This window comes from Poecilia reticulata, chromosome 4, assembly GCF_904066995.2.
Source record: "Poecilia reticulata chromosome 4, P_reticulata-male-v2, whole genome shotgun sequence".
Classification (NCBI taxonomy): Eukaryota; Metazoa; Chordata; class Actinopteri; order Cyprinodontiformes; family Poeciliidae; genus Poecilia; species Poecilia reticulata.
In genome coordinates, this window is record NC_088833.1 from 7,808,305 (window position 1) to 7,833,778 (window position 25,474).

The 25,474-nt window shown below is 39.1% G+C and overlaps 1 protein-coding gene across 2 annotated transcripts in view; it reads left to right on the top strand.

Moving 5' to 3' along the window:
* arid3a (AT-rich interactive domain 3A) overlaps positions 1-25,474 on the top strand; it is a 70,124-nt gene that overhangs the window by 1,499 nt on the left and 43,151 nt on the right. For both annotated transcript variants that reach the window (XM_008406648.3, XM_008406651.3), the window contains exons 2-3: positions 21,095-21,725; positions 22,724-23,006. In XM_008406648.3, coding sequence (XP_008404870.1) covers positions 21,400-21,725; positions 22,724-23,006 — 609 coding nt within the window. In that variant the 5' untranslated portion in view covers positions 21,095-21,399. The remainder of the gene's footprint in view (positions 1-21,094; positions 21,726-22,723; positions 23,007-25,474) is intronic.

Consider the following 25,474-nt stretch of genomic DNA (forward strand, 5'->3'; position numbering starts at 1 on the left):
GGGTATGTTTGTTTTACTTTATTGTTTCAGATTCCTGAAACTGCAACCCACAAGAGTAAAGAAGCTATTATTGAATTGACAGTACAGTCAGTTGTTTAAATGGCATTAAAAAAATGAATGAAAGAAAATGGCCACCACTGACTCCCTGAGATCAACATGCCTATTATTAATGCAGGAACTGGCGATTTAAATAGAGAGCAAAGAAACTGTCAGCTTAATGTTATTTACCATATTCATTATATTATGATTTGGGAGATGCTTGACTGCTGTTTCAGTTCCCCACAGTTATGGTTATAATAGGCCCTGGAATAATTTCCACCTTCACTACTCCATACCCACCTTTGGTACCTGCGCTGTGCCATTTTATTTTGGTTCTAATTCCCAGTATACAGTACTTATTTTTACTTATTTATGGTTTATATCCCAAGGGATCTCCTTCAAGTACATCCTATTTAATGGAGTCACATAGCCACATTTTCTAACATATTCAGAGAGTAGTTTGTACAAAATTCCTTTAAATTGTTGGTTGTCAAAGCGAGTGCTTAACATAACTCTTGATGGGTGTGGCTAGACATATGGTCGCTATGAAACTCTGAACTATCGAAGCATTAAGTGGCAAAGGGGTGAAACTAATTTAGATTATCTGTCAGAGCAGTTTGTCATCAACATATGATCTGTCTTCGGATCGGTGTAACTGGTGTTACAACTTTCCAAACCCAGCTAAGTGGCTGAAACAGTAAATACCATTAGCAGTTCAGACCATGTTTACTGTTAGTGGATGATATAGAAATTAGGATATACCTCTCAAACATGATGAGAGGTCAGAAATATACCATGATAGAAACGATATTACATTCCAGGTGTTAGATATTGCAAGCTTTTTCATCTGGCTATAAAAGCCAGCATATATTGGCTGCACCCATCGACGTAAACAAAGCCCGCCCTGCCTATAGAGTAAATATCATACTGAGGGTCATTGCTAGAAACTAAGAGTGCCTATAAGGGATGAATGCTAAAGCTAGCTTATGTTTGGGGTAACAGTTGACAGAGTGATAGAGACTAGATAAATGAGAGTTCAGATAAAAATTAAAGTCAAATTGTAAAGTTCTGGTTTCTAAAAGTTTTGGTTGTAACAACCACTAAACTCTCTAATTTGTCAGTAGTACATTTATACGGCTGAGAAATCAAAACATTTGGGAATGACAGACTCTTCCCTCTGAGCCACAACAGTATAGTAGTGGAAATATCCGCTGCGTATAATAACTGAGTATTCCCCTGTGTGGCGTCAGCCAACATAAACTAGGTCAGCAGACTTCTCATTCCAAAAAAAAAAAAAGAAAAGTTCAAGAGGTCCTTCTAATGTATTTTTTCTTCTTTTTTTCACTGGAGAATTGGCTCGGGTACACAAAGCTGTCAAACCTCACAGCCACATCCAAAACTGGCTGGCGTTCTGGCATTTGGTTTGTGGCCAGTGTTAAAGTTTCTCACCAAGAGGCTGGGGGTGGGAGAGTGCAGCCACAGGAAGCAGGTTTTGTTTTAAAGGCATGTTTAGTTCTTTGTCTTAATGACCTTCAGCATGCACATTCAGAAAGGAATTACAGCTGCTTTCAGTGGAGATTTTCTGGTTTGGTCTAAAGAATGACGTCAACTGGTCCCCCCGCCCCCTTGTCCTGTTAAAAGGTTTGGTCAAATAATAGCCCTGTTTGAGAATTTCCTATTACTGAAGTTCTTCATGAACTGCGTTACTGTGACATCACTAGTAGAAAGTTATAAAAAGGCTCATTCAATAGAAGTGTTGCCACAGACTGGAGGTAAATGTGGAAGTTGAAAACAAGGAAAGGGATGAAGAAAGAGAGGTGCCATTTCTTATTTTGTAACAGAAGTAGTCTTCCAGTCTGTGGCTTGTTGTTGGTAGATAAAAGAAAGTGTCAGCTGCTGAATTGCAGAACGTGGAAGAGTCTCGGGAGAGATTTCTTTGCCCTTATCACACCCGCCACCCCACTGTGGGCCAATCACCTTAGCAAAAAAAATGCCTTGCTAATCTCTTTGGTCCAATCTGGCATATGGTATCCTTCCTCTGACCGGTACTGCCCCTTCGCACCAGTGTTTCCAGTGGAGAGAAATGCTGCTGCAGCAAGCAGGTGGGGGTGGGGTAACCAGGGGCATTTCCGCTGTGATTGGCCCTGTGTGGATTAGAAACGTATGAGAGGTGATCAGGTTCAGCTATTAAAAGGCCTCCTTTCGCTATTGTGCGCACGCCTTGTTACTAAACTTAAAGACCTGTATGCTGCTCTATATTTGAAAAACTTTTGCCTAGGTTGTAGTTTTGTGGAGACTTCTCTTCCTTTCAACTTGAAGTGTTGAAGTAGGAGCAGACGTTGACCTGATGGCCTTGGGACTGCACACATTGCAGGATTTTGGAGGTTAATAATAATCAGAAGCTCTATGGGGTATAGAGTGTTGGTGTCTGAAAGAAATCTCACATTTTCATCACTGTTATGGTTTACAATGCCAGTATTGGCTGGAAAGATGTCTTACTCCAGGAAGAAAAGGTGAAACGATATATAATGGGAAATGTATGCAAAATAAGGAGTCTTCATAAAATGTTAGTGGTATGTGACAACCCCTCCAAAACGGTTAAAAGGGGGTTGGGATCGGTTTAATGGAGCAAGCACCTTCAGATGGAAAAAATCTAGGTTTTCAAAACGTTTTTCATGCCTAGACGAAGACAAGAACCAGCCAATTTTAATTGACTCTAAAAAATATTTAAGGATGTCCATTTCAGAGAGAAGATTTTGAAAAGTTATGGTATCAAAACTACTAATGGGTTCTATGCTGAAAGTGTCTTTTTCCCCCCAGTCTGTTCTACAGTAGACCAATTCGTGGTTCAGTGTTCACGGATTCAGCTGTTTGATGACTGATCTGTGGAATGCATCTCTAAATTATTAGCAGATTATTTTCACAGAACGAAACACAAAGACTCAAAAGAAAAGGCAGAAATGCCTACATTCAGAGCGAAGAGAAGGAAGACCGTAGATATTAGACTCTAGTGTGCTAATACGGTTTCCACTGTACGTTTTAATCCATAGCAAGTTATATTTGGTGTTTAAACTATTTAAAATAGGCAGTTTTAAGAGTTTTAGAGGGAGTCTCAAGCATTTTGATATTTCGGCTACTGCACTTTGCCAATTAATGCTAATAATATGCATCCAAAGCTTTACAGCTAAATGTCAAGTTAATGTTTTCTTTGACTGTATTGACAATAGAGTGACACTGTTCTGTCCCTCCCCCTCTTGTTGCTTAGCACAACTACTTTGCTGTGTAAAGAAGTTCTTTTTCTCTCACTCCTGTAAAAGGCAAATTCAGCTGCTTGGAAAAATTTCCTGTTGTGAAAAACATTGGTAGTCATGGAAACTGAAAGGGGGGCCACAAATTACTCTTATAAAATTTAATTTGTTTTAAAACTGCAGTTGGCATGTTACGAGCGACGTGTCTATTAAGCAGCCGTTGGGAGCTTGGCTACCAAAGCACATAGTCTGACTAATAAAAAAGCTTATTTCACTGTGATACTCAGCAAAAAACATAGTACTCTGTTGAAAATTAAATGGTAAAATAAACTTAGTGGGTGGTTGTTTAATATTTTTGTTTAAGTAGGTGTATGAAAACATAATGTAAAGCTTTTAGGTACCATTATAATTGTGATCATCAATCAGTAACGTTAGCAGCAGTAGAAACTTTGTGTAAATAACGTGATAACATGAAACTAGACATGGGGCCCGCAAGTTATTTCCATGGTATAATAAAACCACAGGTCTGCTGTAACAGTATGAACACTAAGATTTAAAAGTAAATTATGCGCCTTGGACTACTCTTTTTTTGTGTGTTGTTGTTTTTTTAAGATTTCCAAACAGCTCATGGTTTAGCAACTGGTGTTTTTAAAACTTTCTCAAGTGTTTTGTGTTTTTCTTTTAATTATTTTATTGGTCAGAAAAAAAAGAGGAAGAGGAGTAGATTTTGCCAACACTGCTTTACGGAGCAGTGTTGGCTTTCTTGTGTGTTGTCACAGGAAAAAACATTCACACATCACTAATTACCTTAACCGTTGCAGCCCAGAATGTGATCTTCATTTGGTGCCGTTTCTTTTCCGGGCTTTTTTTAGTTACCAGGTGACACATGAGGTGCTGCTTGACCACATCTGTTTTCTAGTTCCTGGTGATTCGTCCTCTAGTTCTTCTTGTCGATACTGTGTTGTTGTCTCTCTTGACCTAGTCTTTTCTTAGAAGATGTCAAATCTAATTCCTTTTCACGGAGACACATTGTGTAATAGTCCTGTTTATCAAAACAAGTCAAAGTTCTTCCTGGTGTCTTAAGTATGTGTTGATGTTTGTTAAATTCACGCCTCTGTTTGCACAATAAAATGTCGTTTTATGGGGTGAAATCCACCCGGCTTCCTGTCACAACAGACGCAGGCTGATCTCGACCGAAAAGGATGTTTGAAAAACGTTTGGAAGCAGAAAGTGTAGCATGCAAATAGAGCGCCGAGTTTGCCTCCGGGCACCATGGCTGAGTGAGCTGCAGTCAGTGGCAGTTTGCCACTAAACTGGTTAGTGGCTATGAATTAATGGCAGGCAAACATGCAGGGACAAGACAGGCAGGTCTGTTTGTTTTCTTATGATCAAACTACACAATAATCCTTTACGGGGTTATAGAGGTTGTTTTCTTTTAGGTTGTCACTGTTTAAGTTGCTTTCCAAAGCCTCTGGGTGTGGTAGGATTAGAAAATTTCAATACAAACCCACCTGCAGATATCAGCTTGCATTGTGTTGCATTCAATGTGCACATACTTTTAGCACCAAAGCTGTCCTGCTAATGGAGAAAGTCGAGGCCCAGCGGTTTGGCTGCCTGTCAGTTGTTCTCGTGCCAAAACCTACTTCTTTACTGCATGACACATACTGCTGGATTTCTACTATTCATTCAGAAATAAGCATGAAGAAACCGTAAGCTGTTTTATTCGAGGGGGAATCCCATCGAGGCTGACTGTGACGCAGGTGAGAGGAAGGCTGCAGAAGTTTCGGGATGCCCTGCAGTTCCTGAACCAGACTTGCTACGGTGTGGGCTTTCCATACGCGGCCCGCGGCTGCTCTGGGTGCAGCGGCAGTCTGCCCGGATACCAGCACGCAGCTGCAGCATGCTGACACGTCCGTCAAACGTGGAACATTTGTGTTTTATATTTGTGTCAGCAGGCAGTGACAGCCGTCCTCCGGTAATCAAAGCTAATTTAATCAGATCCATTTCCCCCGTCAGCAGATAAAGATTTTTTTATAGACGCCAGAGTGCCCGCACATAAAACTTTAACCCGTATTTTGCCCTTCAGCAGCAACCTTTATCCAAGATGTCTCCGAGTGTGACACGTACAGCTCTTTTATTTACGATTTCCACTCGTTCATCTTATCTGTAAAGACAAAAACAACACGATTGTTGAAGATCACAATGCAGTGACGCAATTGCAAAGCCGTATAAACTAACAAGTTGATCCAGTTTTTATGGCATTCAGTCAAGTGTTCAAACCCCCTACTCCACCTCTCCCTCGCAAGATGAATCATCTTCATACCGACAGTCTGGAGTGTCAGCAGCAGCGCGTCCGACGCTGCAAGCCGCAACATGCAAGTTCTGCGTCCAGAGCCGTAGTTTTTCACCACAAATTAGCTTTTATTACTGAAATTCACCGTAAAATCTCACACCACCACATTAAGCACAGATGCAGCAAGAAGTAGCTCAATTAAGTACTTAGAGTTTTATCAAAAAACAAACTTTTATAACTTTGTATTGTCTTTTTGAGACTATTTTCAACTAATATAATTGTAGTTGCATAATGATACAAATTAGCCCTCACAAATACAGAACACTCCACACTGGAACTGGAAGATACTTTAAATATATAAAATAAAACACAAAAGCCAAGGAAAATAAAAAAATTACTTAACTAAATAATAACGGCACACAACCAAAATCTTAATAAAATGGATTACAAGGTTTCTGTAAACATGATTACTCTTAAAAAATATTAATAATCAGAAATTCAATAATTATTTATCATCATTTTAATTTATCATGCAATTAGTTGATTAATCTCTTATTACAATATTTGCATTAAGATCATAAACTATTTTTAGAAAGGTTTCTTGTTTAAACAGGAAAAAAAACAGAAGCCGAATCGAACAGGGAATGTACTTAATGTTCAAAACGAATGCAATCTGGTTTCCATAATTTGGTTATTTATTATTTTCTTGATTCTTTTGAATATATTCTGTCTTTCCATACTGAGATTGAAAAACATACAGATTTTTACTATTTCTGCTTTCTTCTTGCTCTTAAACTTAAATACATTTTAATATCATAGAAAGACGACCTCACTTTACAAATTATGATCTTTTTCAATAAGGGAAAAAAAATCTATCCGAACTAAGGCCTTAAATAGAACCTGTCTGACAACATGAAGTAGGCTAAAGGGGTTGAGGGGGGGGGGGAAAGCAAAGATCTAATCTGAATCAGGTAATCACAAACCCGAAACCGCTGTGAACTGTAAGGTGTGACGCTGGATTACGTGGTGATGATCTACAAAGAGGAGACGGTTTCAGAAGCAGCAGGAGTTCATGTGAGCAGACGCACCACATGATTTGCAAAATCCGTCTGATCTGAGAAATACGTTGCTCACCAACGTCTGATCAGATGCTAGCATGTTGAGGACGATGATTTGCTTGTATTTACAGCAACGCGTGGATTTGAACAGCCTGAATGAGGATCACAACATGAGCTCAGCTCGTCTTATACGTGATTGCTGTGAGTTGTAAACCACCGGGGTTCCCTAATCACAGAATATGCTGTGTAAGGACACACAGCGCCTGATCACAGCGGATCAACTTTATGATGTAGACGAACAAAGTAATCCGCAATGGGAGGCTCGTGGATGAATGTTTGTTGTAGGCTAAAGTCACTGACATCTGTCAGTCTGGTAATGCCTACAGGGACATTTCCAAGGCAAACATCTGTGAGAATCACCCCACAAATGGGGAATACATGAAAAAGTGGTAAAATTACAGTTTGATATGGTTATGGGATGGTCTGCGGTTGCTTTGCTGCTTCAGGTTGTGGACAACTTGCTAGAAGAGATGGAAAGTCAATCAACTGGAGTGCACTCGGGTTATGCAGTAAAGCACAGCTCCATGTACACCCAACATGTGACCTAGTCAAAGTCAGAACTTAAATTTAGGGATGCACCAATACAGATATCTGAGGTTTAGTAGCGGCCGACTCTGATCCAATACAGAAAAACGGCTTAAAATACATTGAATTACAAATGTATTAGGTAACTCTACACCACAGTTCAGTACACCAATGGCTTCATAAGCTTGGTCAAACATGTAAAACAACTTTAATTTGTTCACACAGTGAGTCAGCACAATTAAGATTATAACAGCCATTGTAAAATAAACAATAAAGGAACTGAAACAAAAACTATAGGCTGACTACTTCGGTCAAACATGTAAAAATAAACTTTCTTTCAAACGGTTCAGATGGTCAATTAGTAATTCTTCATTTAATGTAAAATAAATAATAAATCATCACTCAAAGGACAAAGCATAGAATTAGACTGAATAGATCTGTCCTTATAGATTGGAGACATACCACAGCAAGAGGTTTTTTTTCAATATGGGAACTGATACAGATATTAATATTGGATTGGTGCATTCCTACTTAAATACACATACAATTCTGTAGCATTGGGATTAACCAGACCTTTCATGCTTAAAAAAAACTCAAATTTGGTTGAATTAAAACTGTTCTATGAGAAGATCAGGTCAAAATTCCCCCAAGAAAATGCAAATGACTCATTGCCAGTTATTGTGACCACTTGAGTGCGGTTGATGCTGCCACGGTTGCCTTATGCTGAGAGGCATTTACTGCATCACATCAAACCACTTTGGTATAATTTGTTTTTTTCTTTACAAACTTAAACATTTTGAAACTTTAGTCTGGTCATCTTTGATAATATTTTTATCTTCATGACCTCAAACACATTTGACTAAAACAAGAGAAAAATTTATTAGTAGTAAAGCTGGACGACATGGGCAAAAAACGTATCACCATACAAGGGTTTTAGTCGATATTGATCATTATTCAATCGGTTTTTTGTTTTAAAATTTTTAAATACTATCAAACTGGTGACGTAGCAAGTCCTGTTTTGTCCACGTGTTTTTTATTTTTAAGCAATTATAAGACATGGTGGTGAAACCTTGAACTGCTACTGGACCAGTTACTCAACAGGTTGTTGCTAGGTAACCAAAAAATGGGTGAGTTGCTGGGTAACCAAAGAATGGGTGAGTTGCTAGGTAACCAAAGAGTGAGTGAGTTATTGTCACTCCCTGATCTGTTCCGGAAACTCAATCAGGATTTATTTTTAAAACATCAACTAAGTGTAACATATTTATCTATATAAAGTGAAATACTACTTATTATAAGAGGATCTATTTTCCAAGAGAATGCTATAATTTTCTGAATGAATAATAAAATTTTGTTCAAAGATTTTAAGTAGAAAATTGTGTATTGGACTCACGGGACTGTTAGCTAATAGCTACCGTAAACGTGCCCCGTGGTGAACTCCAATAATATCTTTATTTTGATAATAATCACATCTTTGATGAGATTAACTAAATATGTTATCAGACTGTACAAGATTATACTGCACATGTTCATGTGAAACACAAATGTATTATTCTCTTTCCTCACGTTTGATTATTGTACAGAGGTTATTCATTTACTTGATTTTTTTTCAGAAGCAGTCTTGCAAAACGTGGTTAAACTGTTTTTGTCTATTTCTTGAAATTATTTTCTCTTTTTAGAACTACAATGACATATAAAAAGAAAAGGGAAATAAAAATACCCTCCCTAGAAGTATTTATTTTACCATAGGCGTAATTAGCCGCAGTTAGCCATGAGACGTTGAGTGGCTAAAGCCTTTCCTCTGCCTACATCCCCCAGAATGCTGTGCGGTTCTGGATCAGAGTTGAGAGAAATTATTGAATATTCTGTCAGACATATTTTCTGTTGATATTGATCACACGTCTATCATAATATATATTGTTATTGATTTATTGTCCAACTCTAGTTAAGGAGGCAAATCATTTTTCACATTTTTCTAATCAAAGATGGAAGGCAGGACAACAATTCGACGTCAGCAGGAGTGAATCTTTGTTTGCTCACGCTGAGCCGAGTCGAACCTCAGAATAATGACAGCAGCGATTTGCACTGGTGACTCGTATCGGTCTCTCTAAGAATGGGCTGTGAGCTGCCGTCACATGAGATTTATGTTTGCTCCCATAATGCTTGTGTCTCCATGTCAAGCCTCTATGTGCATTTGTAACATGGCAAGGTCAATATCCACCAGCAAGCTGGCCTACATAATTGTTCTCCTTTCAGCTGAATCAGCAGAGATTTTTTGTTTCTATATGAACATCCAGACAATGGCTGAAGAAGTGCTTTCATGTCCAGAAGACAAACTAGCTTTCTGTTGATCAGTTTTTCTTCGTCAATAGATGTCCAGTTGTGCCTAGATCTCCAAACTTTTAATTGTGGACACTTCTGGGATCAGTCTTGCCAATATCTTACTCGGAGTTAATTTCTCTGAATTGGATTAGACAACAATGTGTAGCTCATTTTCATTTTGGGCCAAATCAAGATTGTGAATGCTCTTACAGGGCCAGTCGTGCCAGAATATGCTGATAAAACCCATTAACAAATTGTTAAAATACTGATAAATACCCATCTCTGCATTTTATAAGTCTTTTAAATTCAACGTATTTTCACTTTGTTCAGTTCCTTCAGGATTTTGAGATTGATTTTGTGATTTTTTTGCAGTTAGAATCGCTAATATAGAAATAGTTTCAGGGATTTATGCATAACATTAATTGTGACTTTGCTAATTGTCGATCACGGACGAACTAATCACTTGACATCAAACAAGGCTGAGGCAGCAGTGTCGTAAAAGTACAAAATACTGCCAGCTTATAGGTGGGTGTTAGCGGTCAGTAAATCCAATGTTTTTGATCATTTTTGCGTAAAATTTGCAAAAAGCTTACAGTTGTGCATTAGCGTGAACAAATGTGAGAATCTGAATCAATCACAGAAAACTGGATGGACTGATTGGTGAAATTTAGCCTCTGGAGTCTTGAGTTTGACACATGTGGATTAGAGAATCCAGCATATCTTTCCAACAATATGAAAACTCTTAAATCTGGCGCTCTCTGTATTTCTGTGTAGAGTTGGAGCATTCAGCCCATTCATGTGGTCAGCAGCGGCGGCACAAATCACTGTTTGGTCCCTGTTGCTCAGGTGGTGTGAGTCGGCCGCTTGATATATGGCTGCTGGGAAGCGGATCGCTGGATTATTTTTGTTATATGCCTCCTTAATTTATAGCATGGCTGGGGCTAATCAGACTTGGTTTGCTGTATTGCCTCGCCTGGCTGGAGGAGGTCAGTGGAAAATGCGTGACCAGCCTGTGCGACACTTCCTCAATGATCTTGTTGTTGGTGTAGTGGGGCTCAATGGAGCCTGTGTTACTGCCTTACTTGGTAATACTGCAAGGAATGTGAGAGAGGGATTCATAATCAAGACCAGCACCACTGAGCAACGATTTGCTTCTATGATCTTTGAGCCGATTTTTATACCAAACGCAGGAATTGATCATAAAAATCTTCTTTTGTTCCTAATTCTTGTCACTTTGGACACTAATGGGTGAAACCTACAAATTGAAGCAAAAAATTTACATGTTTACGAGAATTCTTTCATTTTTTATAAGTAACTACCTTTAGTGTTTGTGAAGGAAGATAATTATTTTCCTTCCTCACACTCTGAAGTTTTACAACAAATCATCTGAAGCAATTTTTTCTGTCTGTGACAAAAAATTAATAAATAAAAACAAATGATTTCAAACTAGAATTTTTTTTTAGTTTAAAGCTTCCCTTCAGTTGTTTGATGGTAAATAAACATTTTTGCACTCATGTTCTTCAGCCAGATTTTCCTTTCTAAGATAAAAATATAAAGAAATAAGTCTTATAGATAATCTGTCATTTTCTCTTGAGTTTCTTCCAGCTGCTACAGTTAAACCACTGTTCCTTTAAAAAGCCAAAAAATAATTGATTTAGTAAATTAAAAGTTGGTATTTCATATTTTCCAGGCAAATAGTTTCATTTTACAGCAAAACAAGTAATTATGTTATGTACAGTTGTTATGAAAATGCTGCATATACTAAAAATAAGAAGAAATTTGTCTTTCCATCACACCTTAAAATTAGCCTCCGTCTCTTTAAGGACCTTCAGTCCGTCATCACAACGCTTCTCCATGATGCCGTTTGCCATCGTTCTTTGGAGAGTTTCACTCAAGTTTCAAGGATTTTCTTACACAAGCTTGAATTCAAATTCAAAACTACTTTATTAATCCCAAAGGGAAACTAGATGTTGAAACTCATTACAATGAGTCAAAACACTGAAGGTTTGCTGTCAATGAGGGAATGACATCGTAACATGATGAAAGCTCAAAAAAGTTAATTTCCCTTCATACTGCCCCTTTAATCAAATGTTTAATAAAATGTTCTTCAAGCTCAGTGTAAATAGTGTTTTACAGAGAGAAACGGTAAAACATTCCTTAGAGTGAAACAATAACAATCGAGTAACAACAAAATGAGAAAACACAAGTAAAATGTAAAAACTACTACAAAATAACAGGCATTTCAAAACCTCAAAGTGTTAATAAATCTGGTGGAAACAAGAAGCTAAATGTAGGCATTGAACATTTCAGTTCCAAAAGGAGAAGATGAGTTTGTTGATAGCACTGGCCTGGTACCAGTATAAAGGCGTACCAGTTGTTTCAAAACACAAAACGTTTTCTTCCATGTTTTTCTTTTGTTCATCATCAACAGTTATTTCAAAAAGGGAAGCATATTCGGGTTTTCACACAAGCTTTTGGATACGGTAATTAACAAACTTTAAAGCCCACCTTAGACTCAACTGCTTCCTTATGTGACGCAGCAAAAAAAAAGAACAATTCCCACCAAGCTGCCTATTAGAAAGAAGTACTGACCTCCACTCAACTTGTTCAAGCAAAGGAAATATAAACAACACGGTTCTGAAAGAGAGAACATCTTCTGGTGCAACCACAAGAACGAATGTTGTGAAGATCCTGGATGGATTTGGTAAAAAAATAAAATAAAATTGCAAATTACAGTGAAATTTATCCTGAACATCAACTGAAAGGCCAGTCAATGAAGAGGAAGCCCTCAGGCTCGTAGAAAAGCTGAAACCTGACTCGGTTCCACTGGTTCTGCTTGGAGAAATGGGCCAAAGCTCCAACAAACTACTGCAAGAAGATTTTTAACTCTTCCAGACCGAACGGATTGGCGACAATCCATCCACATTTGCAGTACCGTAATTCCGCCACACGTTGCGCTATCTGAAAAATTCCAACGGTTTCTGAAAGGGGAGACGTTGCACTGTCCAGTGAATATCGGGTTATTACGGTAATTTCACTCCCTCCACAGCAGGGAGTGAAATTAATCTGAGAGGGACTCTTTTACTAGACGATAAATTGCGAAAATAACTTTCTAGATATTGAAAGTTCCCATTGTTATGGATAAATGGGCAAATATATTTACTCACAGGACATTTAAAGAACTGTGTACAATTAAAATAAGCAAAAACATCCAGGTCTCTGGTACATAGAAATAATTTTGCCCATCCAATCTCCACTTTGGTTACATTCTTTATAAATAGAGTTTTTGTGTGGATTAGATGCCTAAACGCATTAAAATTTTGTTTCCCAGATATCTGGCTACGTATGGACTTAGCTTCAGACTATGCAACAGAAACAGTCTTTTTTTATTTATTGCATGTAAATATTTGGTTTCAAGTTTCCATGAAAGGTCTACTGCACTTAACTGAATGATAAAAATGATCTTAATCACCCAGATTTACATTGGTGCAAATAATGACAAGTCCATTTTCGCTAAGGGGTAGTATAGTCATTATTACGACAACTTACTTTAAAGAATGACAGCCAGTACCGCCCACAGAAACTCATAATGAACCTGCTGAAATCCAGGGGAAAGCGTTACAGTGTCACCCACATTGATCTACATGAACAGCCGAGGCGCCAGAGATGAAGCTGAACACTGGATTACCTCTGTAAGAATCAGACTCTGTGATTTTCAGTCAACCAGAACAGACGTTTCATTTTAATGCATAGTTTCAGGTCTCTCCCAGACCTCACCCAGCTTCTCCCAGACCGCACGGCTCGATCAGGCAACGAGACGGGTTCTTCTCTCAGTGCATGAAAAAGCACCAAGCTGCTTTTTTTATCCTCCTCAAGCTGAATCGCTAAATAATAGCTGCAATGAAAACAGTGAAGCCAGCGGCAGCAATGCATGACTTTCTCCTTTAGCGTTTTCGGTTTTGTATTGCTTAGAGTAACAAAGCATGTGGAAAAATCAAGACACTGAGGATTATGACGTCCACAGTCTTTGCATGCAGCCGATCTTATATGCAGCTATATGTGTGTATGGCGGTGTGTGTCTCTTTATCTCATTGGAATTAGACCCTTAGCTCTCGCTCTTATCACTCTCCCCTGTTTGCTCAGACCTCGCAATCTTCCACTTCTCAAATGTGGGTTTAGAAAAAAAGAGGATTAACCCATTAGCTCTTGTCGTTTCTACTTCATCCTTGATTCGACCAACTGCTGAAGTTTCTTTGCCAGTTCCTCCGCCTGCCACCTTCTCCGACAGGTGGCCTCCCGTTAGCCACTTAATGAGGTCTTTAAACGAGCCCTGAGGTCTGATTAATACTCACTGCTGTTAGTTGAGGTATTGCTCCTCTTTTTGTGTTGCTTAAAAACAAGACGTGACGTGAACTTCTTGAATCGATGACAGGTAAGGAGCTTGTGCACTGATTGGTAATTAGGGCAAACTGGGAGGTCTCTAACTTAAGGAGATGTCGTTAATACCTCTGTGTGCAGGTAGGCTGCTGGAGGTGAAAGTGTAAGCAACAAAATGTGGCTCGAAATGGAAAAATTCAATTTTGATGTGATGATTTAATTAGAAAACTGCATCTGGATGAAGTCTCACTGGCTGGAGGCCAATAAACAGCCGACTTTAGTGTCTGAATCAGAGAAATGAGAAGAAAATGTGGGATATTTACAAAATTATTAAAATGTTATTATTTAAATTATTCTATAATATATTTACTGCTGTTCTCATTATATAATATTGCATTCATATGCCTTTTTTTTAGCATTGTGCAGCAATATTACCTTGGATACAACAACAGGTGAAAGGTTTGAGCAGAACATTAGGCTGATCAATGAACCAAAATTAAATAATATAATAAATATTATTGATAAAAAATATTATTTTTAATGTAACTTACAGCATGTTGTCGTTTTGCGGCAGTGTTGGGAATAATTTCTGCTTTAAAGCTGAAGTATGTAGCTTTTATAAAAATGTTTTTTAAAATATTTGTTAAAAGTTGTGACAGTATAACATGAGACAGATAATCTGTGAAAAGATCGATTTCTTCCCTGTGCTGCTATCGCCGTTTGTGGAAATGCACCGCATCAAAAGCAACCAATCAGAGCAAGGAGGAGGAGGGTCTTGGCGCTGTCAATCAACATTGTGTCCGCAATGCTAAGTGTGTTAATGGCAGAGAAACAATTCACAATTACAGGAAAACCATTTATCCAACGTCGTCTGTGGTCATGCTAACCAGCCTTAGCATTCAAAACAAGGTGGAGAAGGAAGAATAAGTGGTGAGCACGATTGACAGCACTAAGACCCTCCTGCCTCTAATTGGTTGTTTCTAATTAGCGCCATTAGAAGGCAGAGGAGCTTGATTTTTTTTTTTTTAAGATTATCTGTCTTAACCCAAACTGTCATGACATAGTGACAATTTCAGCAAATATTTAAAAAAAATTTTTTTTTTTAGAAATGTACATGCTGTAGCTTTAAATTAAAACATTTTTTGTGCATATACCATATTATCATCTAATATTATGAAACTCTAAGTTTTGTTATATTGTGAGAAGATCATCAATTTCTTGTTTTTATTTTTTATTATTATTTTTCTTTAAGGTTAAGGTTTGCACGAGACAGGAAAGAAAGCATCTGTGTTGATCTGACGCAGCAGTCCGACGGGGGACTCTCTCTCTCTCTCTCTCTCTCTCAAACTGGGTTTTCGTTTTTTGCTGCTGTGTTGTTTTGCACGGAGGGTGCTCCTCACAGTCACTAAAGCAGATGGCTGGCTATAAAAAAACAGCCATATGTCAGCAAACAGAAAAGGAGCTCAATTTGTTCCTTGTTCCTTTGGTCAAAGAAAAATTACGTCTGCATTTGGAGGCGGCCTTGTCCAGCTGAGAGCTTTTAACAGAGGCAGCGTTTCCCACATTTCTATGGTTAGAATGCCTTCACAAAGTGGAAACAAAACCATGGAGGAAGTCGTCTTTTATCTCCATATCCTCTCATTATTTTCTGAGATCAAAGAAGGCCTCACAATGTATAACCCCACTTTTCTGCTTTGCTCTGGGTATTAAAAGCCTTATCATTTCAGCCAAAACCTGGGTATAAATGTGCAAGAAGGACGGAAACTTTCATCCGTTTAGCTGCCATATAAAAGAACATGTAAAAGTTTGATAGGTTCTCTTATCCGCCATTAACTCCCTAAATCCTGTTGCTAATCATCACCTGGTTTTATAGTAAAAGAATAAACAAGTGGGCTTTTATTTGAAACGTGGCGCTAGATGAATCGTAAAAAAAAAAAAAAAAAAGATGGTATTGCATTTAAAGCATCAGGAAATGTTGTGGGCAACATGTGCAATTTAAAAACCTTTGTTCTTGTTGACAGAGACAGAGTTTTCCGCAAGCAATGTTCATCAAGTTTATATGTAGGAAACTCGCATTAGGCTTCTCACGCTACCACATCGCCAGAGCAAAGAGGAAGCAGCCAATTATGTTTAAGTCGAGATGCAGACTGAATGTGTTTTAGCTTTTTTTTATATGTATATATAAAACTGCCTCGGAGTTTTTTATCCGACGGTGTCAAGTCAGTCAGAGCCTCACTTGTTTTGTGTGAATTAAAAACGATGACGACAGCGGCAGCAGCGTTCTGGTCAGTCACATCAAAAATATACATTTCAGAAAACATCTGAGCATAAATTCAGGAAGCTTGCAGAACGTGTGTGGTGGCGCAATGGAATTTGCACCATCTTGCATGTAGGAAATCATGATGCTTATGATGAGCAGTGGCATGAAACAAAGAGACCACTTCTGCTTCCCCCTGCACCGGAGAAGGCTCAACACAACAGCTTTGTTGTAATCACTTCTGTCTTTGAAATCACATTCATGAAACATGGAGGGGGAGTGAGGGCTTAAGTGGCGGGCGGCACTACTCTGGGCGCAAACATGGATTGCGTGACAAATCTCTTGAGTGACTAATTCAAGATATGAGTGATGTGTAATGTATATAGAGATGTTCCTGCATGATTCTCCCTCCCTTTTTTTGTTTTCTGGAAAGTTAGGAGTAATTATTGGGTGTCTTTGCTTGGCTTTGCAGCTGCAGAGAGCAGTGCAGTTGTTTTGAGTCAAACCAGATCCAGTTAGGTAAGATGCTTTAATCCCGCTTACACTGGCGCTATTCTTCGTCCTGACAGCTGCTGATGTCCGCTTGGGCCTCCGCCGCCCGTGAAAGAATCCAGTGAATCAAAATTGAGTATCTGTCGGCTGGCTCACGGCGTTTTCTCTGTCGGTTGTCACTTCCTTCACCCTCTGAGGAAACGTACAAGTTTCACAGCTCTTCTTTCCTTGCGCAAGATTCCTCTAACATGTACGGCTATACCGTTTGGCGCCTTGAGGTTTTTTTTTTTGTCTGCTTTGAGCAGCTATTGTTTGTTGCTCAACTGGGCCAGACAGGCGTCTATAACACATGTCTTAATGCAACATCTGAAGGGTTTAGTAGCTGTTATCAGTGTCTGCTTTTAAGGAGGAGCAGAGCAGACCCCGGGATGTCAGGATAAGGGTGAGCTCCAGGTATGCAGACCGCTTCTTATTCATTGAGCTACCAAGAAACCCAGCAGTTTGACTTGCATGTTTTGCAATATTTGATACATTTTCTTTTGAGCTGCTGCACTCAAAAGTTGCTTGACTTCTGTAAAAAATTTTCAGCATAAAGGAAGAAGAAGCATTCAGTAATGTGGCGTGCCAGTGCGGTCTGTCACTTGTGATATGCTAAATTCCTTACGAAACACACGATCACTGATACTGTGCAAATATATAAGTCGATCTTCCAGTTCGGTCAGGGCGGTTTAATGTTACACTATCAGTTATTTTCCATTTGGCACACGCAAGCGACTTTATTAAAAGAAAAACGCCCGCATCGCAGTGGCGTCTGCTCAGAGAGCAACACCAGGATGTCTGTGAGGTGTTGCCTTTCATTATGTATCCACGACTATGTAAACATTAGATATGGAAAATAGATGATTTTCATGTGAATGGATGCATAACGTCGCTAGAATTTTATTTGCAAGAAGGCAAGACCTTGAACTGGAGGCTGTTTATCCTCCTCTTCGACGTCTAGTCGTGAAGATTTTCTGAGTATCTCCAGTAAAAGCTGCTCACTACTTGGAGAGGTGGGGGAAATCACCCCCCTTCCTCTCATGAGACAAAATAATACCCTCATTGTAATGACGGGGTTTATTGTGTGCAAAGAGTGCTGCGGTGGTCACTTTTTAGGTAAGCTCAGCACGGTTTAATGTGGTGGTACTTTGAAGGCTGGTATTACCTTGACGCTGTGCTGACTCCCAAGTATGTTTTATTCAAGGCCTGTCATGAATGTGGTCAGCTGTAAGAAGTGCAAGCATCAGCTCTCAAAAGAGGACAAAAACATCGAAGACAAGAAGCCACATTTTGTCACATTAACCGGAATCTAATGAGTCAAAGAGGCGCATCAGTGAGAAAGATAAATGCGAGCATTTATTACAAATAAATCGAAACGTGTGAAATGCAGGACTGCAGCTAATTCTCTAATTATTTTACTAATAATGATTATTCTGATGATTCATTTGTTTTAAAAAAGAATGGAGATTTTTTATTTAACCACTTAAACCTCTTTTATACAATGTTAGAAGTGAATAAATTTAATTCATAAAAAAAAGAACATTTTATTGCCTAAAATGCGATGACATAGGATTACTTTAGCGTACGTCTGATCACCTGCAGCAGAGAAGAAAAAAAGAAAAACCCCTAACATAAACATGTGAAAAGCGCAGCGCTTTCTGCTCGATTTAACATCAATAAGGCGTAGGGCTGATCTGGTGATTTATTATTTGGATTAACCAGCTTATAACTGGACAACAAATGGTGCTTAACGTGAGATTTTCTTTTGTAGAAGCAGGTGAAGCTTCTAAACCTAAGTAAATAATTAAATATGTTCTGGGCAGAACGTATTTATAGATGTTTATTTTACATGCTTAAATGCAAAATGTATAATTGTTATTTTTACAGTTTTGGCTTAATTACTGCTCTGAGTATGTCGTTTTTTCAGTAAATGTTCGTTTTTTTAGAGCCTGTATATTCCAGTTAACGATTAATCGATTGCTAAATTAGTTGATTGTTTCAATACTTGATTGATCACGATTAATTGTTTCAGCGCTAGTGACATACACTAAGTAGGCTAACTTAGCCTAAGCCTAAGTATGCACTAAGGCCTTTTTAATGGCCTTTATGGTGTTTCTCCGTCCTCTTAGTGTTAATTTTACACCAAGAAAACCCAGAAATCCCAGTTTAGTTTTCATCTCAGAAGGCTTTCAGCATCATGTAAATGGGACTTCTTATGACTTCCTATAAATGTTGTCATTTCCCTATAAATGGGTTTCTTTAGACTGCAAAACAAAGGGTGCATTCACACCAGCTCTACTTAATCTGCTTTAATTAAACTCCAATTCATTTGCCTGGAAAGTTCAGTTTTGGGACGTCTGAATGAGGACTTGAACTCTGGCTCTGTCTCTGTTCGGTTTAAGTGAACTCTTGTTTAATTTAGGATGCATATGTGAACGCCAACTGGACCTGCAACCGCTCCAATACCAGGAAGTGAATAATAGCGCAGGACATTCTGGGTAAATTCAACCTAAACAAACTTGCAATTTAGCACTAGAAGGAGAAATGACTTGTTGTCTTTTGCCACTTAAGCGTCTCCTTCCGTGGTATTTAGGTGCAGCGCCCCCACAGGTGAGGAGGGGAACAGGTTTTTCAACTGGATCATTTGACACAGTACAGTGTGAAAGTGAACTGCGGCAGATAAAAATGTAACGAATGTTGCAGTTTTGGTCCCCAGTAGAACTGAATCTACTACACTAATGTCCTCTAAGGCCACACTTTTATGATTTTAATTTGTAAAATCTGTTTCACTTTACATTTATTTGACTGATCACATCTAGTAAAATGCCTTAAGGTTTGTGGTTCTGATGTGACGACGTGGAAACATATGAATACTTTTGATCCTAGGTACAAATTTCAAACATTGGCTTCAGAACTGCTTATAACAACACAACAATACCTTTATAATATCCTCTCAAATCCAGGGTGCGCTCAGAAAAACGGTAAATCCTGATCGCTCTCTGTGTAAAATCGCTGCCTGTGAAAGTCTGCGTCTACCTTTATTAGTCAGCAGGGCTGAACGAGCGGTGCCGCACAGTCACAGTCAGCTCCAGTCATGACTGGTACTCCTGCACGTCCAGCACCTGCGCTCAAATCTAATTTCCCCGCGTGCTGTTGACTTTTGAGTGCAGTCCTTATCTGTATCCGACTGATCTAGCCGCAGACTGGTTGTGCTGCAAGCGCTTAGCAATAGGGATTTTTTAAAAAGGAATATTCCTTGAAGATTGGAACAGAGGCTGTTTTGCATACCTGGACCTTTTCTGAAGCAGGTGTGCTGGCGACTGTTGCCACCTACACATGTTGCAGAAAAACTCCCCACTGTGTGTCACTCGCAGGCGAAAACAGGGGTAGGGGGAAACACGGCAGTTAAAAATGAGTGAGTTTCACCTGCGGGGCCTTTGAGGAAACTTGAGACAATATTGCCCAGATGCGGTTGTAGTTTTGTGTCTGCGTTGACTGGAAGCTTATCTAAAATTCAATCCAACCAGGTGAGAAAAACGACAGTTCTTCCTGTGATTTCACTTCCTCTCGTTCTTTTTTTTTTTAATCGTTCGGCCCTCTGTGAGCGACTCGGTTTCTGGTGTGAGTAATCCTGCACACGCTGCATGACAGATGTTATCTCTGGGCCTCTGCGTATGCGTCACAGGGACTTTGCTTTGAAACCTGGGTTTTGTGTGTGAAATTAAGCGTTTTCTCCTCAGTCACATTGTCTTAACTTGTGATTGAACTTCATTGAGACACAGTACTTTCTTGGCTGCTGCAGGTTGGAGCTTTAAAAATGATTAATCAAGCAGCTTGGAAATGTGCTGGACTTTTTCCTTGCAGTGTCACCTATTAACTTCATTTCCCTGTAATGGTTTATACGATGTGCTGGTTGCAAAACAAGGAGCAAGCGCAATAAAAGTCCTCAATTTTTCCATTATGCTTGCAACTGATTATTATTTTAGTAATTGATTATTATATTGTTTATTCTGATACAAAAAAATCTGATTCTGCAGTTCATAATTGGGTAGTAATATGAGATTTTCTTAACCAGAATTTGAAGCTAAATTCTTTTAATCTTTTTTGTGTAGTTTTGGTTGAATTACTGCTCTGAGTCGCTGACTGGATTATAATCCAGTTAACAATTAATCGATTAATATACTAAATGAGTTGACAATTATTACAACAATCGCCTCATAAATCAATAAAAACACAAAACCCGTTCACCTGTAAGCTGGAGGACGGAGAAAGAGGTTTAGTTTCTGAACTGAAGGTGTCATCGTGCGTCTTTCCCCTCGTGCTGCTGATGTAAACAGAAAGTAGTGCAGGAACATTTTGACACTTTGCCCTTCTTTCTGCCCCTCAGGTAACCGAGTTCGTCTGCGGAGATTTGTACCCCCGCCTCCAGTGCCACTGCTTGTGCCTCGACAGCTCAGCTCTGCCCCCGGCTTTGAAACAAGCGAGAGGCTTCAGAGACCTCCGACTGCATGTCTCAGACCTCCTTCCTGTTCATCCCCGACGTCTTAAAGGTGCCTTGTCACCGGCACGCTTCGTAGTCGCTCTTTCTTCTGGGACAGAGGTGTGACGCTCGTCGCTTGACTGGAAGCGAAGTTGTTGCTCGTTCAGAGGGGGGGAGGAAGGCCGCTGAACACAGTGCCGCTTTCCCCGGAGATGAAGCTGCAGGCCGTCATGGAGAACCTGCACAGGCAGCAGAGGGCCAAGCTTCTGATGGAGCAGCAGCTACAGCAGCAGGCCATCGCCCAGCACGCGCAGGTCCGCGCCGGTGACGACCCTATGGGGAGCGCCGCCCCCGAGAGCGAGCAGGCGCAGATAGCGGCGCTGGCGGCCATGCGAGCCGCCGCCGCCGGGCTGCAGAGGGTGTCGGACAGCCCCATGTCGAAGCGCAGCAGCGGCGGCGAGGAGGAGCGAGACGACGACAACGACGAAGGGGAGGAGCATTACAAGGACATGATGGGCTCCGACGAGGAGGAGCAGATGTAAGTCCATCGATTTTATCAATCGATTCGAAAATCTGGATCGTTTTCCCCCAGGGATTCCCTGGAGGCTGTGTTTGCCCCTGACCATAAAATTTTGCAAATTGGATTTATAATAAATGTCCTTAATGGAAACACATCAATTCTGAAAAAACTCTGGTTTTAATATAGTATTGGAAACACTTTTTTCACATCACACAAGTAATGAGATGAACAAGTGGATGTTACTACTGGCGGAAAAGACGAAGACAACAGGAAGACGATTTATCACGAGAATAAACTTATTCACGATTTTAATTGTGTTAACTATTTAACCGAAACACAGCAATTGCAAAATGCAGATTTTTTTTTTACATTAGTGGAATATCAAAGTTTTCTACACATTTGTCAGTGATGACATCACGCTCACAGCCGCCATCTTGTTTTTTTCACAAGCGTGTTTTACATCTTCTGTTTAGTGAATAAACTTATTAGGACCAGGCTAAGAGGTTTTTTTTTTATTATTAAAAGAATAAAGTCATAATATTACCAGAATAACATTGTAATATTAGGAGAATAAAGTGGAAATGTTATTTGAAAACCAAAATATATATGAAAAAAACTAAGATGAGGAATGTTTTTGTTTTTTTTACACAAATATAGCAGGACTTTGAAAGGTTTGAGCAATAAATGTTTCTATTTAGAAGAAAAGAATCAAACTGAGCTACTCATGTTAGATATTAGTAACTAACCTTTTTTCTGGTCAAATAAATATTTTCTTTCTAGTTAAATTGCATTCCTATCCATTATTCTTCTTATTCTTATTAATCACCATCTTCAATAACTCTGAGGAATCTAAATTAATGAGTTACAACTAAATTTACTTTCCCTTTGGGATTAATAAAGTATTTTTGAATTTATTCTGATAATATAACGCACATACATTTCTGAGATTTTATTTTTAGCCCGTTTCGCCCAGCTCCTAAAAATCTGACTCTACCTTTTCATTCCTCACATGTCAGCAAACGGAAGTGGGACGAGGGAGACTTTGAAAGCGACATGGACGAAGACTTTGAGGACGACCTGGCAGAGGAGGGGCTGCCGACCGGGCACGACGCCGTGGCTCCCGGGAAGGGCATCCTGCTGCTGCCCCACCGCCAGCTGCACCCGCACTCCCAGCTGCTGAAGGTCCGGCCCAGCGTGGAGCAGGAGCCCCGCGTCGCCATCATGCCTCCCCACGCTCCGCACAGCCACCTGGGCGCGCAGGACCACGGAGAATGGACCTACGAGGAGCAGTTCAGACAGGTGAGACTGTTTTTTACAGATAAATCTTTAATTCTCACAACACCAGAGGGAAGAAACACGCTGCCTCCACCATCAAATGTTTTTTGTTGTCGTCGTTTACAGAGATTGAGCTTTAACTCATCCGTTATTTGACTATCAAGCACACAAATCTATATGCAGAAGGAGATTTTAATTAGTTTAAGTTATATTTAACATTACATGAGGTCCAATAAAAATAATTGACGAAACTAGCAATTAGCAATCATCCAGCAATATTTATTATTTTGCTGGACGATAAATTGTCTCAGAAATTATTGCAATAAACAATAATGTTCTTTTGACACCATTTAGAAATAATATAGTGGTTATGACATGATAATGCAAGTACTCCCAGTCAAAGGTGATTAAACTTTAATTTCTAACAAACATTTAACGCTAAAACTGGAAGAAATATTGAAAATAAATACAAAAAAACAAACCAAAAAAAGCAAATAAAATGAATTATAAAGTCTCTGCAAACAAAATTGTCCTTTTTATAAGGAGGCTAATTGAGACTAAAGCATTAGACTGAAGAGTTTAGTCGTGCAGTTTTTGGTAAAACGAGAAAAAGACAGGAGAAATTGATTTTAATTTATCACACAATTAATTAATTTATTGCAAAGGATTAGCTGAAGCAAACAAAACAACCCCACTAATTAACAAAATACAGACAATCTGAAGTTTCTCTAGTGAGAAATCAGAGGATTATTCTTTTCCTCTTCCGTTGGTGGAGATTGCCTGTTTCTCCCTGGTCTGGATACCACCTCGATCCGTTGCTTTGTCTCCCGTCTGTCTCGTCTTCTCAGCTCTCAACAGACCGTTGCGTCTGAGAGGCCCGTCAACACTTTTCCAGCCCATTCACCGCATTCGGTTGGTTTCAGGTTTCTCAGTGAGATAAACCTGCAGATGTTATTTAAAATGATCAGTAAAGCCGTGGATGAAGAGACCGGTTTCGTTCGGGAGTAGATTGGAGGTTGAATTAGGAAGTTTGACGCCATCTTGGAGTATTTTTGTGTTCATTTTTGATCAGAGTGAAGGTGAAAGTCTTTATTTAGTCACCAGGGATGTGCAGATGTGCCTCGCATCTCCTCGCATTGAACCTGCTGGGACTCTCAGCTGCACATGATGTAATCTGAACAGGCTGGGAAATCAACAGCTAAAAACCACATGTCATCACCAAGGTTACTATAGCTAACTAAAACTAGCAAAATCTGAAACTGACTAAGAGTTTTCCTTAACTGAGATAAATAAAAACAGTAATTAATGGGGGAAAACTATAACTAACTCGAACTATATTGTGTGTTTGTAAAACTAACTAAAACATACTGAAATTATAGATACGATATCCTTTGTTTTCATGTTTATTAGTCTATTTATTAGCATTTTGAGCTAATATTGATTTGTCACAAGCAGTTTACGTCAGCTGTTGGTAATTAACGGCACTTTGTATGCCTCCCATCTTTAATCTGAAAAAATGGCGACGACAAAACTTGGGATAAAACTCCAAAAAAACTTAGTTGGTTGTTCAGAAATAACTGAGAACATTCTTTGAAAAAGGTTTCTTCTGTATCATATTCATGACTCAGTCTACATAATCACAATTCATTGATCAAAAAACTGAAACTTCTTCTATGATTAATGAAACCAAACTAAATCTAATCAATATTTAACTGATAAACACTAGCAAATGCACTCTAAAAACTAATTTAAACTAACTGGATTATATAAACACACCGTCAAAACTAAATAAAACTAAACTGTAGTGAAAAGCCCAAAACTAATCTAACACTAGTTAACATCTGACCCTGCGTTAAAGGTCCTGGTCTAAACAAATTACTTTTTTTCCAACATATTTACTCTAGGCCTCGATTTAGCTTTAACTAAACCGATACTGACTAACGCTACTATTTCCCTGAAAATTTTTATACATTTTTTCATTTTGCTTTATTGCTGAAAACAGAATAAAACATATTGATTAAGCATTAAAATTAAGATAAATAGCTTCTTTCTTTCACTGTGATACTAAATCCAGGCTTAGATGTGGCTTTAACTAACCTAATGCTGACTAACACGATTATTCCCCTCAAAATGTAATCAATTTTTTCAATTTTTGATTTAACAAAACTGTATTCACTTCAAAAACAAACTGAAAAAAATAACAAAATAGATTGAACAAGCGTTAAAAAAGATACATTTCTACTGAGTTGCACCAGGAGTGGAGTCTAAACGTTATTCCTGACTGAGTTGAGCAGATTCAGGCGAGAGTGGAAGTGGGGGAGGGTCGGTCAGGGAGCATTTTAACAGCTTTAGCGTGCAGGAGTTTACTGTAAACATGCCAGTGGGCGGCTGGATATTATGAGGGAGGCCTGAGTGAAACAAGACAGGCTGTTTACATGGGAAGACCAAAGTCTGTCAGCGGCTGGGTTCAGATCGGAGACTGCATGCTGTCA